Genomic DNA, 19,773 nt, shown 5'->3' with positions numbered 1-19,773 from the left:
ATTAGAGATAGATTCACCCTTTTCATTTTTGATACTCATAATTTGGTTTTCTTCCTTCTTTTTTTGTTTATCATGTTGACTAAGGGTCTATCAATTTGGTTGGGTTTTTTTTTTTTTCATAAAACCAGCTCTTAGTTTTATTTATTAATTCAATAGTTTTCCTAATTTCAATTTTATTATTCTCTCCTTTGGTTTTCAATATTTCTAATTTAGTATTTAATTGGGGATTTTGAATTTGTTCTTTTTCTAGGTTTTTCAATTGCATGCCTAATTCATTGATTTAATCATGTATGCACTCAGGGATATAAAACTTCCCCTAAGAACTGCCTTTAATCCATCCCACAAATTTTGGTATGTTATCTCATTAATATTATTCTCTTGAATGAAATTACTGATTGTTTCTATAATTTCTTGTTTGACCCACTCATTCTTTAGGATTAAATTGTTTAATTTCCAATTAGTTTTTAGGCTGTCTTTCCATGGCCCTTTATTGCATATAATTTTTATTGCATCATGATCTGAAAAGGATGCATTTAATATTTCTGCCTTACTGCATAGAATTGTGAGGATTTTATGCCCTAGAACATGGTCAATTTTTGAGTATGTGCAATGAACCGCTGAGAAGAAAGTATATTCCTTTTAATCCCCATTCAGTTTTCTCCAGAGATCTATCATACCTATCCTCTCTAAAATCCTGTTCACCTCCTTAACTTCTTTCTTGTTTATTTTGAGGTTAGATTTATCAAGTTCAGAGAGGGTGAGAGTGAGGTCTCTTACTAGTATAGTTCTGCTATCTATTTCTTCTTCTAATTCCTTTACCTTCTCATTTGGATGCTATACCACTTGGTGCATATATGTTAAGTAATGATATTGCTTCATTCTCGATGGTGCCTTTTAACAGGATATAGTTTCCTTCCTTATCTCTTTTAATTAGGTCAATTTTTGCTTTTGCTTTATCTGAGATAAGGATTGCTACCCCTGCTTTTTATACTTTAGCTGAGGCATGATATATTTTACCTTTACCCTGTGTGTATCTCTCTGTTTCATATGTGTTTCTTGTAAGCAGCATATTGTAGGATTATGATTTCTAATCCATTCTGCTATCCGTCTCCGTTTTATGGGAGAGTTCATTCCATTCACATTTACAGTTATGATTGTTATTTATTTCTTTCCCTCCATGCTATTCCCGCCCCTGTTAATGTTCATATTTCCCCCCCCTTTCTCCCTTAATAGTTTTCCTTTTAACCACCGCCTCCCTCAGTATTCCCTTATCAGCCCCCCTCCCTTTTCCTCCCCTTTCCCCTTACTTCTTCCCTCCCTACTAACCCCCCCCCTTCATAGCCCTTTCCCCCTCCTGTAGGATATTCCTCCTGCCTGTAGGATATTTTTATACTTAATGAAGTATGTTATTTCTTCTTCGTACCAAGAGTGACAGGAACAAATCTCATGCGAAGCTCCTCTCCCTCCCTTCTCTCCCTCTAAAATGATACTTTTTGCATTTCTTTTCCATAGAGTCCTATGCTTAACTGGTTGTTATTCCCTCCTTGCACCAGAACCAATGAGGGAAAAGCTCATATGATTCCCATCTCCCTCCCTTCTTTTCCTCTGCTCTACAGTTTTTATGCCTCTTTGTGTGGCATAATTTACCCTTTTCCACTTCATTCATTCTCTTTCTTCCATTGCAGTCCCTTTGTAGCCCTTAATAAGATTTTTTTTAATTGTCATTTTGTATACTTTATACTCATACCCTCTACTTGTCTATAACCAGTTTTTTCTTATCAAATAGCAGGGTGTGTGTGTATTTTCCTTGTTCGACTTTGTATGTCACTCTTGTATCTTGTAATTGGATGTTGAATTTTCCATTGAGTTATGGCTTTTTTATCAGGAAGGTCTGGAACTCTGTTATATAGTTGAATGACCATCTCTTTGCCTGGAAGAATACACTCAGTCTTGCTGGGTATATGATCCTTGGTTGTAACCTGAGCTCTTTTGCCTTCCAGAAAATTGCATTCCACTGCCTCCGATCTTTCAGTGTAGAGGCTGCCAAATCCTGTGCAATCCTCACTGTGGGCCCTCAATATTTGAATTGTTTCTCTCTGGCCTCTTGAAGTGTTTTCTCTTTTATCTGGTAGTTCTGGAGTCTGGCCACAACATTTCGAGGATTTTTCAGTTTGGGATCTCTTTCAGCAGGTGTCCGGTGGATTCTCTTGATTTCTACTCTACCCTCAGATTCTAGTATCTCAGGGCAGTTTTCCTTAACGAGCTCTTGGAGAATGTTGTCCAGGCTCATTTTTTCATCATGATTTTCTGGTAGGCCTATGATTCTCAGATTATCTCTCCTGGATTTGTTTTCCAGGTCAGTTATTTTTTCTTTGAGGTATTTTACCTCTTTTTCTAATTTTTCATTCTTGTTGTTTTGTTTGACTAATTCTTGGTTCCTCATAGAGTTATTTGTTTCAATTTGGTTGATTCTAGTTTTTAGCAAATCATTTTCCTTGGTTAATTTTTGGAGCTCCTTTTCTATATCATACACTTTTCTTTTTAGAGAGATGCTTTCTTCATTATAATGTTTTTCTAATTCTGCTATTTTGGTTTTGAGAGAATTATTCATTTTGTCTTCTATCTCTCTCATTCGGTTTTCAAAGTTCCTTTTGATCTCATCTTGGAGAGCTTCCTGTGCTTGGGACCCATTCCCTGTTGATGTTTCAGCTTTGGGTGTGGAGTCCACATTGTCTCCCAGAGTTTGGTTCCTCCCTCTGAGGATAGTAGGACTCCAGAGTCTTTATCTTTGTAGTCTGCTTTCTATCCATTTTGAGGCAGGGTCCTAGCCACGCCCTTCCTCTAGGGATCCCAAGCCTTTACTGCAGAGGGTTTTGCCCTGGGGCAAGAGTTACTATGTTTTGGGGGGGGGGGGGGGCGGCGCCGTAGGAGCAGGTGAGGTTCACTCTGCCATTCTGGTCTTTGGAGGTCCTGATAGGGGCTTTTTTTATTTTTTAAATTTCTGGGCTATGAAGTGGTAGCCCCAGGAGTATTTGCTGTCCAGGACTGGGGCCCCTGTATTTGGTTCTAACCTGGGTCTTTCCAGTCCCAGCCCTTTGGTGATAGGCCTGGTAGTGGCCCTTGTGGTTGGTGGGACAACTTGCCCTGTGAGTTGATCAGGGGCTTTCCGGGCCTGCCTCTTAGTCTCGCCTCTTTATACTCTTAAAAAGTATTGAGGAGCTCCCCTCCACCAAGAGGTGTTGATAATTGCCATATTCAAAATTAAAACAGCTTAGTATAAAGAACAGCTAGGTGGTGCAGTGGATAGAGCACTAAGGCTTGGATCAGGAAGACTCATCTTTCTGAGTTCAAATCTGGCCTAAAACACTTACTAGCTTTGTGACCCTGGGCAAGTCACTCAATCTTGTTTACTTATTTTCCTCATTCTCTGCAGTTTTGTCCTCAGTACCTGACATAATGAGATGCTTACAAAAACTTGTTGACTGTTATTAAAGTCTGTACATATGAAATTCTGTTGCCTTACAGTGAAGGGTATCTGTTCTTTTCTAAATACTATATCTAATTTGCCCTTTTTCCTAAGAGGTGAAAATTATTGACAATGGACCTCACTGTCTGTTAGGCCGGGGCCTAAAGTGAAAGAACTGGCCCAGAACTGTAAGGAGTCCTAAGATAAGGACAAATAGGAAGAGTTAGCCTTAACTTACAGGCTCTGAACCCCAAAGGTCTGTAAAAATCCAATCTAAAATTTTTAGATAGTTTAAAAAAATTATTGATGTTTTTCATTTTTTATCATATTTATTTCTGAATATATCCTCCATTCCTCCTCACCCAGTGGGCCTTCTCTTATAATAAGGATTAAAAATGGAAAAAACAATTGAGCAAAGCCAACCAACACAGTGAACATGTCTGACAGCATATACATTATCTCATATCCACAGTTCCCCACCTTTAAGCAGGGAGATGGATTTTCATAACTCCTCTATGGAGCCAATCTTGGTCATTATAATTTATAAAGCATTAAGTTTTACAACCAAAGATTTCTTTTTTTTTTTTTTTAAAGCAATCAGGGTTAAGTAACTTGCTCAAAGTTACACGGCCAGTTATTCCTGGGTATGGTGCTGAGTATCTGAGCCCGGATTTGATCCCCAGGTCATCCCCACACTGGAGCCGGTGCTCTTACTCGCTGAGCCACCTGGCCGCCCCTAAGCAATTGGGGCTAAATAACTTGCTCAAGGTTACACGGCCAAGGGTTCCTGGGTGTGTGCTAAGTGTCTGAACCCAGGATTCGATCCCCAGGTCATCCCGACACTGGAGCCGGTGCTGTTACTCACTGTGATACCTGGCTGCCCCTACAACCAAAGATTTCTAACTGTCCAAGAGAGGGTTAATCCTTCTAAGGAAACTGCCAAAGATTTATAATATTGCTTCCTACCAAGAAGGTGTGCTGCTTCCTAAAAGGAAAAAGGAACTACAGAACAGTTTTAACTCCTATTATTTAAAACATTTTATTTATGCTTTCTAGTCAAACGCTGCAGATCAAATGTTCAGTTTCAAAAGACCCATACAAGAGACCCGTAAGAATCCTTATTTGAATAATAGGTTTTAAAATAACAAAGGTTCATGAGAGACTAGAGCTATACATGAGAAATTACTTTATAATTAAACAACCTATATAAGGAAACTGCAGAAATCCAATGCAGTGAATTAAGGGAGATGCCGCACTGAATAGAATACAATGGAAATTCACATGTGTGTGTATAACACATACACATTTTTATATATATATGGACACATATGTATGCACATATATATCTATTGAGGTAGAAAATTAGTTGGTATCCCCTTGCCTGTCCTGAACAAACCTTTGACCATTTACCCATACTAAGTTCAATAGCAAAGAAACAAAACACAACAGTGACAAATATATAATTAATTTGAACAAATAATTTTCTTACCTGTAATACAAATTTCTGATCTATGTATTTTTTGGCAATGCTGGGTTGGAATTCTTGGCTTTCCAAAAATCGTATGAAAAATTCATATACAAGCTGCAACAGACAGAGTACAATGAGTTCTGAAATAAGATATACTAAAAAGAAAAATGTAAGCAGCAGAGCACAAAGAGTGGACTGGGACTGGGATTTAGAACCCCAGAGAAGCTAGAAGCCAATCACATCATTTTTGCCTTTCTTATGACTGGTTTTCTTACCAGCACAGAAGTGACATTAAATCAACTTTGCTCACAGAACTGCTTTGATATATTGTGAAGGATCTGAGACACACACAATAAACTGGGGTAAAGATGTTTCACTATGTTCGGAGGTGTTTAACATTCCACTACAGTATTTGTGATTTGAGTCTGTTAAATTAAAACCTATAGATAGGCACATAGCCAGCCATGTTTCTAGCTCCCTTTCCACATCAGTGACTGGAGCAGTAATATCAGTCCTGACCTGGAAATATGGAGGGGGTTTTACAGCAACCTGCAGCATTCAGTAGTAGAAAGGAACTTGAGTATTAGTTCTAATATATGCTCATGGAAGTCTTATTATATTTTGGCAAAAAACCCCACCATTTTCCCCTATTTCAATTTTCCATAAATTAAGAGCTTCTCTCCTAAGTTCTCCTCCACCACTCCCACCCCAGTAATCTATGCTTTTTGGTCCCAATGTTGTCATGCTAATAAAAAAAAAAAATGCCTCTAGGTCTCAACACTTCAAAGGAAAAAACTTTCTTTGACTCATTATACTATGATCTTTGAACAACTATTAATTATGCAAAAGTAAGTGAGCCTGTGCAAATGACCCTAATAAGGACAGTCGCATCATTTGCCAGCTCCCATGCTCTCATCTTGCAAAACTCACTCACTGGATGGTAAGGGTTTCTAATATAATTGGAAATGCATTCTCTCTGCCCTCTGGTTCCCTGAAATCAATTATGATTTTTAATAGTTTAGTATAAAAGCTTGGCTATATTTATTAATACATACCAAAAAGCATTTTGCACTTAAGCAATAAATTTTGCCTAAGAACCTCAAAGGCAAATCTTCACATTATCAGAAAGAAGGATGGAATCAAAAAATAAATTATGTTTCAGGGCGGCCAGGTGGCTCAGTGAGTAAGAGCACCGGCTCCAGTGTCGGGATGACCTGGATCAAATCCGGGCTCAGATACTCAGCACCACACCCAGAAATAACTGGCCCTGTAACCTTGAGCAAGTTACTTAACCCCGATTGCTTTAAAAATAAATAAATAAATTATGTTTTCAAGGTACCTCATGAATATTTCATGCCAAACTAAGGGAAAGACTTCAGGATCTCTTATTCTTAATCTTAAACCTGAACCAGAAAGTGCTCCCTTAATGGTAAGAAGTTAGTAAAAAAAAATCTACTACTTGAAATGCTAAGGCCTATTTTTTAGCACAAGACTCTAATTTGCAAAACTTAGTCTCTCTCCTTGGGAGGTGGAAGAGAGGTGGGGACAGAATGCAAAAAGGAACACACACACACACAAAATGCAAACTACCTAGCCCAAGAAGGAAATCTCATTTCTTTTAGCCTCGGCAACATATGAGAGAATAAGTTGGCTCAGTAATTTGTAAAACTATTTCAAAAGTGGGAAGGATAAGAATCATTTTAAAGTCATTAATGCGGAAAAATATTTAAAAAGCTGAACAATAGGAACACAGAGGACTTCTCTGGAGGAAGAAAAAGCTATAAAATAAAGCTTCCCACTTCAATGCAGTAGAAAGAGCTGGATTTCAAGTCAGAGGACTTCAGCTCCAACCTTAGTTCTTCTTAATACCTGTGGGACAATGGGTAAAATATTTGTATTGTCTGGGCTTGTTTCCTAATCCATAAAATGGAGTAGGGAGACTAAATGATCTCTAAGGTCCTTTCCAGTTCTAAATATGCAATTGAGATTTTTCCCAGAGGATTATCCTTTTAAAAAATTCTTTTCAGAGTAAGTAAAGTAGGAAAGCAGTATAAAACATAAGACTCAGACTTATAATAATATTTAGGAGCCCCTGCCAAACATGTACCACATATCCCACTTAGGGTTTCTTTACAATTCCAGAGGAACCTATAGAAAAAGCTAGGAAGCCCAAAGGGTATCTCTCTGGAATTTTTGTATTACTGGGATAATAATATGGTTGAATTCTTCCAAAAATTATGAAATTTGTTCAAGAGACAGATATGTAAATTTATGTAAACATTTATGAAATTAAAAGCAGCAAAATTCTTAACATTTTTCTTTCTCTAAATTTTTAAATACTTCCCAAACAACATATCAGGACTTTTTAGGTCACTCTGCAGGTGTCTTAACAGCATCTTGATTTCCTTACTCCATGATTTTTTTTAAATGTCAAGATAAAAAATGTCAAGGAAACCATGATGGAAAGGGAATAGAGAATGACTGGTATACATGTGTACATACAAACTACACAGATATAATGTGGAGAAACATGTTATCTGAGAGAGTTTGAAAGGGAATATATTGGGTGGGGAGGGCAGGGGAACACAATTGATTCCGTTTTAGGTGCGGCAGACTGAAAAAAATTGGGAAGCATTTCCCAACTGGTGCAAAAGAGTGATGATCACTCATATATCCTGTTGTCACTCAACTGTTCCTTTCTCTAGTGAGACGACACAAGTAATACCGTCAGGATTTGTAAGGGAAAAAAAAGCCTAGAGATCCCAGACAGCAAATTTCTTTATGATTTTTCTTAATAATCCTAATGCACCCATGGAAAAATGGATTCTATCACCTATGGTATTTAATGAATACATCTTGTCATGTTCAAATAAGTGCTAATTTTATTCAAATTTGAAGCTCTGGAACATCAGGTTGAGTTACTTTAAAACAAATGCTTAGAACCTACAATCTGATAATGTGCTGAAGCTCCTGGAGCAGAGATTTTTGATTCACTCTGCAAGAATAAAAAGACTCAAATTAAAGTCCTGAAAAAAACAACAACTGGTAATGTTCATTTTATTCTCTTAGAAATCTTATTGAATAGAAAAACAAGTAAATAATCTACCTGTTAAATGAACAAGTAGTAACTAAATCCTGATGACTAAAAACTGAAAAGAACATCAATTTTCATCAATTAAAGAAATAATGAAACCACTCCTATATCTTTTAATGCAATTTAATACCTGTAAATGTGGCCATGATGCCTCAAGGGTAGGTTCATCTTCTTCTGGATCAAATTCATTGCTGTCACTGGGAGGGAGAGTTCTGAATATATTGCAAGATACCTTAAAAAAAAAACAAACCAATAAAATTAGTTTAAAATCATTTCCAAGAGAGCTTTGTACACACAAATTTGACACTGGATAGGCTGTCTACTTTCCAAAGATCAGTTTGGATAGGTTCGGAAAGACCTGTGGACCATTGCAAAACACGGAACAAAGGAAAATGTAAAATGGCCCTCAATCCCATGCTGCCCCATCTGTTTCTACAGTGATGATGACAGAATGACCAAAAAGGGGTCAAAGTGGGCTAAGAATTTGTGATTGGGACAGCTAGGTGGCTCAGTGAATAGAGCACTGGCCCTGGAGTCAGGAGGACCTGAGTTCAAATTAGGCCTCAGACACTTAACACTTACTAGCTGTGTGATCTCAGGCAAGTCACTTAACCCCAATTGCCCTGCTTTTTCCCCCCTCCAAAAAGCCAAAAAAGAGAGCAAGAGAATTGTGTGATTTTTAGACTATCTCAGCATTAATTTAGCTGTTGGTAACATGCAGGATCCTACTACAATGTCCAAGAAATAAACATAATACACAAAAAACTGAATCAAATAAATCTTGACATCTTCACTGTAAATGAAACCGAAAAAAAAGGAAGCCATAGGAAAGAATGGAACCAAAATGGCAAGAATGGGTCACAGGTTCTCCTTGGAGAAGCAAATGATGTTGTCAGTGCTCATGTCACCGTGTGTCCGAGAGCAACAAGAAACATCATTTAATGAGATACTTGGTGATATGATAAGCATTTTATTTTTTTAAGCAATCGGGGTTAAGTAACTTGCTCAAGGTTACACGGCCAAGTGTTTCTGGGTAGGTGCTAAGTATCTGAGCCCGGATTTTGATCCAGGTCATCCCGACACTGGAGCCAGTGCTCTTACTCGCTGTGCTACCTGGCTGCCCCTAAGCATTTTCAAAAAACAACTAAAAAAATAACTATCACTTATGTACCAATTTCTGTTGGAAAGAATGAGACAGTAGAGAAATTCAAAGAAGAACTTGAAAAGGCCCTTTCAAATGAAATCAAAATATATTTTGATACTTGGAGGCTTCAATTCAAGCATAAGGGAAGATGGGGAAAAATACTTTAAAAAATATAGTTCAGAAGTAAGAAATAAGAGACCATAGACTACTCTGAAATTATGTATATAGAGGGAGGTATTTCATATAGTGAAGTACTAAATAACATTACAAAAATAAAGGTTACATTTCAACAGGAAAAAAATGATTAATTATTGATGTACAAGTTATTTCCAAATAAGGTATGTATATAGTTAGGTAACAAATTTACAGCAAAGAACAAAATCAATACCAATATTAGAAAAATAAAAATGAGAAAATCTGGCACCCAACTGAGACAACTTTTTGTTGTTGCAACAATTTGTATATGATACAAATTAAATCAGCAAGGTGATGATGCTAAAAAAAAAATGATTTTTCAGAGACTTTAAGATGGCCTATCACCATTTCCTAAGCACATTAAAATTTTATAAATGAATTATTACAAGGAGACAAAAAGGACCTTAAAAACAATCAGTTAACAAAACTTGAATTACCTTACCCAAATGGAGAATTATGGGGAAGAATGAATTTAGAAGATCAGTTCACTTATAAAGCCTTAAAAAGGAGCATAGTGAAAGATGCAAGCAGCATGGAGGAAAAAAAGGCAGTTTATAAAAAGTCTGGTGAGAAACTCCAACTAAGCAAACTCATCCAGAGGGAATTTTAAAATTGAAGAGTAGAAGGCAGGTAATAAATAAACCACAAATGTAAAAGATTGGTGTCAAGATTTTCACTGGGTGGGGAGGCCGTAGCACAGCAAGTAAGAGCACCAGCTCCAGTGTTGGGATGACCTGGAGATCAAATCCCGGGCTCAGACACTTAGCACCCACCCAGAAACACCTGGCCGTGTAACCTTGAGCAAGTTACTTAACCCCAATTGCTTAGGGGTGGCCAGGTAGCACAGTGAGTAAGAGCACTGGCTCCAGTGTCAGGATGACCTGGAGATCAAATCTGGGCTCAGATACTCAGCACCACACCCAGAAATAACTGGCCGTGTAACCTTGAGCAAGTTACTTAACCCCGATTGCTTTAAAAATTAATAAAGATTTTCACTGGGTGGCTAGGTGGTGAAGTGAATAGAGCACCAGCCTTGGAGTCAGGAGGACCTGAGCTCAAATCTGGACTCAGATATATAAACCAGCCATGTGACCTTGGGCAAGTCACTTAACTACAACTGCCCTGCCTTTCCCCTCCAAAAAGATAAAATATATATATTTTTTTCATTCACTTTTTTTTGCCATCAATTACAGTGTGGAGCTAAGAAGAAAACTACCTACATTTTAGGAAAGCCTTGATAAAGTGATTTCACATTAGTCTAGAAAAGATAGAGATGCAAACTAGAGGATAACAACTAGAAAGAGTGAGATTTTGCTGAATGTCTAGACTCAAAGAGTAACCGCCAATGTTTCAGTCTCAATGTGGCAGGAGGTCTGTAGTGGAGTACCCCAAGGATTCTGTGGTTGGCCCTGTCCCATTTAACATTTTCATCAATGACTTGGGTAAAGACATAGATTTCATGCTTATCAAATTCTTAGAAGACATAAAGCTGAGAGAAATGGCTTATACACTAAATGACAAAGTTAGGATCTAAAAAGATCTTGACAGACAAGAAAACTGAACTACATGTAAAAAGATGAAATTCAACAAACACAAATAAAAACTCATACTCAGGTTCAAAACAGCAAGTGCATAAATACAGGATGGGAGGAGGCATGGTCAGACAAGTCTGTTAAGAAAAACAGATTTGAGGATTTTGATATGTAAAGTTGTGTTCAAATATTTGCAGGGGTCTATCATGTGAGAAAGAATAAACTTGTTCTGTTTGGCCCCAGAGGGCAGAATCAGAAGCAAAATGCAGAAGTTACAAAGGCAATGATTCCTACACAAAAGTGAAATGGGATGCTTTGGGAGTGATGGGTTGTACATCACTGAAGGTCTTTGAATACAAGTAAGATGACCATTTGTTATATATGTTATAATACAGATTCCTTCAGGTACGGATGGATTAGATTAGATAATTCTACAGCCACTTCCAATTTTAAAATTCTGTGATTCTATACAATTCAGTAACAGAAATACTTTGTTTAAAGACCCTCTGGCTTATAAGCCATAAAACAGGGAGATACGGATTTGCTAATGGTGCATGCCACCACAACAAAGGACATTAAGAACAGGGTTCACGAAGGTTAAATAACTTGCCCATGGTCACCTGGGTATTAAGGGTCAATGGTGGGCTTTGTTCTTTCCACTGTCTTGTGGAGAGAAATTCACAATGTACAATAAAACCAATGACCCAGAAATGAACAAGAGGATGAATAGAGGCTAGATTACCTTTAAGAAATTGTTCAGTACTTTAACAAAACAAAACCAACAAAAAGGCTGGGTTCCCCTATATTGTCCAGGCAGGAAATGCAAGGACTACTCACAGGACCCATCCCAGTTTGATTGTACTGGAGCTTCTACCTGCTCTGTCTCTGACTTGGGTCAGTTCATGCCTCCTCAAGTCAACTGGTGGCCCTGGGAACTCACCATATTAATATCAAGTTCAATTCAGACACAGAATCAATCAGCTAAGCCCACTATAGTTGATATCTTCTGAGCGCAAAAGATTCTACAATTCAGCCTCCCATTAGCAGGATTACATGCATGTACTACTAGGCCCAGGTTACAGAGCTCTTCAAAGACACTTCAGATCTCAACTCCAGACATCTTCTCTGGCTGTCTCTTGGGCCTAGGATGCCCTGCCTCCACATCTATGCCTCCTGGCTTCCCTGGCTTCCTTCAAGCACCAACCAAAACCTCATCTTCTCTAAGAATTCTTAATTCTAATGCCTTCTCCCTTATAATTATTTTCTATTCTCCTGTATATAACTTGTTTCTTTGTGTTTGTTTGCTTGTTGTCTCTGCCATTAAATTGTAAACTCCTTGAGGGCAAGGACTGTCTTTTGCCTCTTTCTGTCAAAAGGTCACACTCGAGGACCTATAGGGGGCTACATGTGGAACTCCAGGTCAAAGTTTCCTGTAATGGTGAGCAAAGTAGGATTTTTTGCTGCCTTTGATTGGAAACAGTATATATCATATTGCCTGGAGAGAGAGGAAAGAGAGAAGAAGAGCTGAGAGAGAGGAGAGAACGTGAGCAGGCCAGGGGAACTTACTTGGGGGAGGGGGGGGCTAACAGAAAGAGCATTTGTGATGTCAACACTCCCTCTGTCAATCTGTGTTAATTCCTCAGACAGAAGTCCTGTCTATTGGTCTTTATGAGTGAATTGAGCTGAAGAGCAGAGATCCACACATAGGAAGGAGGCTTAACTTAAGCCCCTTTTAAGAACTGTTAAAGTTAACTGAGATGATGGTGCTGGTAATGTGTGTAAGTAAATATTGTTGTAGCCCTGTTAAGCTTTATTTTCCTAGAAACAGATGCTGCAGGCAGGAGCTCCTGGAGACTGCTGTCAGGCAGAAGCAGGAAGAGCTTGGAGTGGAGCAGTCCCTGTGAGCTGAGACAAAGAACAGGAAGCAGAGAGTTGCCTGTGTGTGAACCCAGGCAAGAACTGGAGTGGTCAGCCCAGTGAGGAGGAGCCATAGGGTTTGGAAGTCAGTCTCAAGTCAGGATGAGGGAGGACACTGTGTATTGATTGAGGAGATTGTGACTTACTATGACCTGGGGGTAGATGGTGTTTGTATTTTCTGCTACCCCTTAAGGATGATATGTTGTGCTAGGGAAGACCCTGGCCTGGGATACCTTAATTGTGTAAACAAATATTTTGGGGAATGCTAATGAATGCAATAACATGTGTTGTGTGGGGATTCTGAGGAACACTGTAAGATACTAAATGATATGTTTTGTTTAAGACTATGTGGTCACCTTAGTAATAAGTTGTTATGTTGTTGTGAATGTTATACTTTAATTTATTGCTTAATGAATAGAGAGTTCATTATACTATGCGATTAGACCCTTGAAATTATTCACAGCAGCAGTTTTTAGGTATGCTGCTGTGTTTGGCATTAGAGTTCCCCATCGCTGGTCTATACCAAGAAGGGCCCTAAAAAGAGTCTGGTAGAATGATCAGGACTATAAAATGCAATGAGGATATTTACAAAGAAATTAAGCACTTCACTTACCCAACTATTTCAAGGATTGAGATGAAATGTTAACTAAGCATTTAGTTTGTATTAACGATCTTAAGCTCAGACATCTCAATCAACTGAAAATTCTATTCTTGACCCTTCAATTTTCAGTGTGTTCCTTCTGCCAACTCATTCTAAAATCTACCAGCTTCAGTAATAAGCCTCTGTAAGACTGAATGAAACCCATCCCACAACAAAGGAACTCACCCTAGAACACATGGTCAATGCTCTTTTAGCTCAGTGAAACTGTCCAGGACTTTCATTCTGTTTCCTGAACACAAGCCCCTCTATACAATAGTGAGGTGGAATAAAATATTAGTGAGGGATTATTGGATTTTCATCCATCCAATAATCCAATAAACACTCCCATCTACAGAAAGTACAACTCAGAGGTATGATAATTCAGGCTGAAGAGAGTAGATGTCCTTCCATGGACAGAAAGAGCTAGAATGACTTGATGGAGATCACAACTATAACCAGTGAGCACCAAACTATTTTTCCAACCTCTATGTACAGCTTGCTTTAACTTATTTAAGGTTGATGTATCCAAAGATTCCCAGATTATGTTTATTTTAGACAGGTACACTCATTAATAAAGGCTCCCGTTCCCTTTGTCATCCTGACTATAAAAGTTTAAACTCAAGCACCTTTTCATGTGAGTCTTAAGTACTGTCAGAGGTAACCAGCTCCCCGGTGGACCTTAAAGTATGTGTGGTAGCACATCCTGGATCAGGACAAAAAAAAATTCAGGTGATTATTGTCACAGACTGCAGCTGTCCTCAATGTGCCTTTCCTTTAATATCAAGAAATTCTAAGCATCTTCCCTGTGAACATCAGCTGTGTTTCAGAGCCAAACCAGATTGTTATACATCGTGCCTAAATGCAATAGCAATTTAAATTTTTGGATCACTTTATATTGCAATATGTCATTTGATTCTTACGGCATATTATATTAAGGTAGAAAGTGTAAGTATTACTATCTTACTTTACAGATGAGGAAACTGGAACTTAAAGAAATCATGGAAACTCAAAGTCACAAAACTATTAAATGTTAAAGTTGGAATCCAAGTTTTTTGAACGCAGATTTTCTGATGCCAAGTCTGATATTCATTCTATTGCCTTCTGCAGGGTAAGGTCTGTGCTATTTGAAAACTATTTTACAAAGACATCTGAGGGCTGTTATCCCAAACTGGTATTTGTCAATGAATAAAATGAAATGAACAAAAAATAATTAATTTTGCTCTCTAACCAAGAATCTATGTGGTAAATTTGTAGCTATTGCTTCTTCTATGAAACCCTGTTCTGTCATTGCTAGCCACCTTTGATTTATATCTCTGGTTTAAGTGGATTATCAAATAGGTAATGACAGCTCTGTGCTTATCCAGGATGTATGCTCTCAACCCCTCCCCCTGTCTACCCTAAACCTCTCCATTCCTGACCCTCCCTCAAGTTCATTACAAGAGACAGGTAGCTAAGGTAAAATGGGCACTGAAGGACTCATCCTTTTAGCCAATCATTTGGGGAAAAAAGTGTTACCAAAAACTAATAAAACTTTGAAAATAAATTTATAGTTCATATTTTCAATAATATTCACCTAAAAAATCGGAATAGAAAGGACTTCAGAGGTCACTTAGGACAAAGTATAAAGTTTTTGAGAGGCAGTGTGGTATTCAAGGAAAAGTCATGAATTAAAATAAACAGATCCTAGGGGTATAGCCCTAGTTCTTCCACTAACTAGCTGTATAACCTTAAACAAATCACCTAACCTTTTGGAGTCTCAGATTCTTCATCTGGGGTTGGACTAGGCCCTTAGAAGTCTCTTCCAACTCCAAAAAGTCTGCAATTTTATGCAAACCAAATTCAGCACCAAAATTATAACTGAAAAAGGCTTTCAAAAAGTATCCCAATTTTTATTTATATTAAAAGTTCTGTAATAAACAGCAGAAAAGTATAAATTAAGTTAAAGGTAGGAAGGCTTGCAGTGTGCAATTGAGACTAAATATATTAATGGGGTAAACAGCAGAAAAGCAGTAGATGGTATTTATGATTTTCTTACCACAAGGGAGTGCAATGCACTATACAGACTGAAGGAACCGTCACTTGCCACTGAGATTGCTCTTAGAATTTTAAGGTGATTTAAGATTAACAGAGCTTGAAGAAGCCTCAAAGGCTATTACCACTAACACCAATTTACAGAAATGGAAACTGAGGCACAGCCAGAGCTCCTGCTACTAGCTCACCATTCTTTCCTTTACACCATGTTGCCTTCTATTGAGAAAAGTGCTATTAATCGCCTATTCCCCATCTAGTTCTTTTATGTCTCTAACAGTGTTATTTCTACACTTCAATCCACCAAGCTAGGACCTGGAAGAAGATATAAAGATAAATCAGGCAGTTCTTGACTTTAATTCCATTCAGTTTCAGTTTCCATAGTACTTTCCCCTCAAAGGGAAAGGTTAAGATTGTGAGGTTAAGATCATGGAATCTGAGAGTTGGAAAGAACCTCCCAGGGTGGCTAGTTCAACCCACACTTGGAACGGAACCCTCTTTACAACTGGACATCCAGGCTCCCCTGGAAGAATCAGTGATGGGGAATACACCAACAGTTGAGTCTTCCAAAATTCTTAATTGTTATGTTTTTCCTCACACAGAACAAAAATTTTCCCCTGTAACTTCTACCTGTTAATCCTAATTATATCTCCATATTAGTCTAATCCAGGGGTAGAGAACCTGCAGCCTCCAGGTCACATGTGGCCCTCTAGGTCCTCAAGTGTTGGCTGAATCCAAACTTCACAGAAGTTTTTTGTTCTGAGAAGTCTGGATTCGGTTAAAGGCCACAATTGAGGGCCTAGAGGGTCACACGTGGCCTCTAGGCCACACGTTCCCCAGCCCTGGTAATCACTAGAGCTACAGATATCCCTTGGTAAGCAACAGAAAAAGCATCCTCAAATCAATTTTTTAAAGACAAAATGAGTTGGGGAGTGACAGAGTGGGAGGTGAGACTCAGACTTCAGGACACAAGTCCCCAGAAAGGACATGGACACCAGCCCTGGTTGCAGAAGCCTCCTGAAGTGGCTAAGAAAGCCACCCCTAGGAAAGTGAAGAGGGTAGTGCTGGGATAGGTAAGAGCATGGCATTTGATAATTTTCTATTTTAATGAGGTATTCTTGCAAACTAGGTGCTAAATTCAGTTGTCTCTACCTGCCAAAGAAGTACAAATCCTGGACCTTGGTGTTTTAAACCCAGCCATTCTACCTTACTGCTCTAACTCCTCTTCCAAATAAAAGCCTTTCAAACCATCAGCATTGATAGGGAAAAAAAAAACACAGAAAATATTCTGCAGAGATCTTAGAAATTACCTAGTTCAATCTTTCATTTTAGAGTTACTAACAGAGTTGATCTGCTAGTAAATGACAGAGCAAAGACTATATACCAACTCCTATTTACAGTATTTAAGCATTATACTCCCCAAAACCCTGAAACATAAGTAGCTGAGATCATACTATTGGTCAGGGTGTCAGCAAACCAGTTCAAGGCCAAATTCAGCCCAATTCTATTTTAAAATGTAAAAAATCATTCTTAGCTTAAAGACTCTACAAAGGGTAAGAACTAAAAATATCTCTTTCATTTTACAGAGGAAAGAACTGAGACTGAAGAAGTCAGATGGCTCATTCATACAATCATACATTTTACTCCATAAGCTTCTTCATGAAGGTGAGAATTCTATCTCTTTTCTCACATTTTATTATTTTCTGAATTCCTTGCTCCATTTCCCCTTTTCTTCCACCTAACCAAACCAGCTAACAGTAACACTCAGTGACACCAAAGGATCTGTAAAACTGGCCAAAGAATAACAGAATGTAGATCTGGAAAGGACTTTAGAGATCATCTAAGCCAGCTATTTCATTTTATGAGTAAGTCAACTGAAGTTTGGAAGGAATAAAGTGACTTGCCCAAGGTCACACTGGTGGTCTCAGAGACAGGATTAGATTTTAAGGTTCCCAGGGTCCAAATCTTTTTTTTTTTTAACTACATCAAACTGTTTGAAGAGGGAATAAGGACTTGGAGAAGTAAGTAGCTCCACTAGAGGACAGGAGGAGCATAAAATCTGTGGGTATCTATTCTAAATTAACTTTAACTGAAACTATAGTCATCAACATAAGTTAAAATTTGAACAAAAAGGGGGAGGGAGAGAAAGTTTATAAAAAGAGAATCATTTTGCCAAAATTCAAATTTCTATATAACAGCATAGCTTTACTCATCAATATATTACATTCACCTAAAAGAAAAATATATTTGCTCTGCTTCACAATAGTAATGGTCACTTTTTAGGTCCTTTATAAAAAACTTCCTCGGTCCAATTAATGGGGTACCTGGGGACTAAATCAATTTGAAAAACCAGTTTGTACAACTGTAACTGCAATTTGTATTGTAAAATTGTAATCTGTAAAATCCCTTTCCCAGACTCAAAATCTATCCCTTTTCCGCATGCACTCGGGCCTAGGGAACACCTTGTGACTCCTTTGTCCTTACTTAATCTCTTCATGTCTCCTCAGGTCTGGCCAAAATACTCCTTTGTTCTTGCCTCCTGTCTCCTCCAGTCTGGCCAAATCTCATCTAAACTATCTATGCACTAAAGTCACAAGTTCCTCTCAGTCAACTCTAACCTTTCTCTATGCATTGAGGTCCCTTCCCTCCATCCCGCCATCCCTGACAAAGGCAGCCCTACCCTTTAAAAGTAAAAGCCTGTACCCCTCTCACTTGCAGGTCCCCTAAAGGACTCTTGCCCTCTTCTCCTGGAAGCGTAACAATAAACTTCTACAACTCTCACTCCAGTTAAGCCTGAGACCTTGAATTCTTTCCAGACGCTATTGCAGGTTTTCTGGTCTTAGATAAGATCAGAATTCCTGCTGAACCTGGAGGGAGCCATCCCTCATCATATGGATCCCCAAGAGAATATGGAAATTCAACAAGATGTTCCCATCAAAAGAGAAATAAAAATTGTCAAAGAAGAATTTATGACCTTCGCAGCAAAAATAATAAGCAGAAGAGAAAACCTTAAATCTATGAAGACAAATCTTACCAAAGAAACAAAAGAGAAAAACAACTGATTGGGAATGTAAAGGCAAGCTGGAAAAAAAAAAGAAACAAAAAAAGGAATAATGTTAAGAGAAAACATTGTCTCTACAACCAGCAAAACATATCGGTCTTGAAGATGGAATGCAGAGAGATTACTTCTGGAGTTAGGTATCTAAGAATAATATGACAAAATAAAACTAATCCTAAAAAAAATCATAATGCAAAAAATAATACCACACAACTGCTCAGAACTTCTGAATACAGAATACAGAATGTTAATCAAAAGAATCCACGGATCACTTATGGAATGAAAGTATGCCACAATCTCCAAGAAATAAAGTGGTTAAATTGAGCAATTCTGAGAATAAGCAACCAGGAGAAAGACCTTCAAATACATAAGGAAAGGAAATTCAACCGACACCAGATGATTCTCTACCTACCAGAAACCTCAGAAGAAAATGAAATAATATGTCAAGAAACGCCAAGGAGCTCAAGCTGCAACCCCAAAATGACATATCTTGCAAACCTTGATCATAAATGAAAAATGATGGATATTCAATAAAAGGCATTTGAGGGGCAGCTAGGTGGCGCAATGAATAGAGCACCAGCCCTGGAGTCAGGAGGACCTGAGTTCAGATTCAGCTTCAGACACCTGACACACTTCATAGCTGTGTAACCTTGGGCAAGCCACTTAACCTCAAATGCCTTGCCCTCCCCCCTCAAAAAAAAAAAAGGCATTTGAAATATTCCTAAAAAAAAATTTCTTAGAAAATAATTTTCTTTTTTTTATTAATTTTTTTGTTTCCTTTTAGTTTACAGGATTCAATTCCACAATTCCTTGAGTTTCACATTTTGTCCCTCTCCCTCCCCTCCCCCCCATGGCGGCTTATAGTCAAGTATAGGATCTGTAAATACTTTCACATTATACATTAGTCAGGGTATAAGGACGGATTGTACCAGCTTGAATGAAAAATGGTAAAGAGGACATAAAACCAAATAAGAGAAGGAAAAAGATCAGGTATTTTGCTTCCACCTGGATATAAACTTCGTTCTTTCTAGTTCTTTCTCTGGATGCACATATTTCTCTCCATCATGAGTCTTTTGGGATTGACTTATATCACTGCATTGCTGAGAAGAGTCCAGTCTATCAAAATTGGTCATCACACATACGTTGTGTCTGTAACTGTGTACAAATTTCTCCTGGTTCTACTCTTCTCACTCAGCATCAGTTCATATAAGCCCCTCCAGGTAAATATGAA

The 19,773-nt window shown here is 38.1% G+C and overlaps 1 protein-coding gene across 4 annotated transcripts in view; it reads right to left on the bottom strand.

Moving 5' to 3' along the window:
• Positions 1-19,773, bottom strand: part of PPP2R5E (protein phosphatase 2 regulatory subunit B'epsilon) — a 203,118-nt gene that overhangs the window by 41,571 nt on the left and 141,774 nt on the right. For all 4 annotated transcript variants that reach the window (XM_069092025.1, XM_069092023.1, XM_069092024.1 and 1 more), the window contains 2 exons: positions 8,159-8,260; positions 4,956-5,048 (listed from right to left, as the gene is read on the bottom strand). In XM_069092025.1, coding sequence (XP_068948126.1) covers positions 4,956-5,048; positions 8,159-8,260 — 195 coding nt within the window. The remainder of the gene's footprint in view (positions 1-4,955; positions 5,049-8,158; positions 8,261-19,773) is intronic.

This window comes from Petaurus breviceps, unplaced genomic scaffold (genome assembly GCF_028583685.1).
Source record: "Petaurus breviceps papuanus isolate PSGF00001 unplaced genomic scaffold, PetGlider_PUasm1.0 189, whole genome shotgun sequence".
Lineage (NCBI taxonomy): Eukaryota > Metazoa > Chordata > Mammalia > Diprotodontia > Petauridae > Petaurus > Petaurus breviceps.
This window is presented reverse-complemented; position numbering and strand designations above follow the sequence as displayed.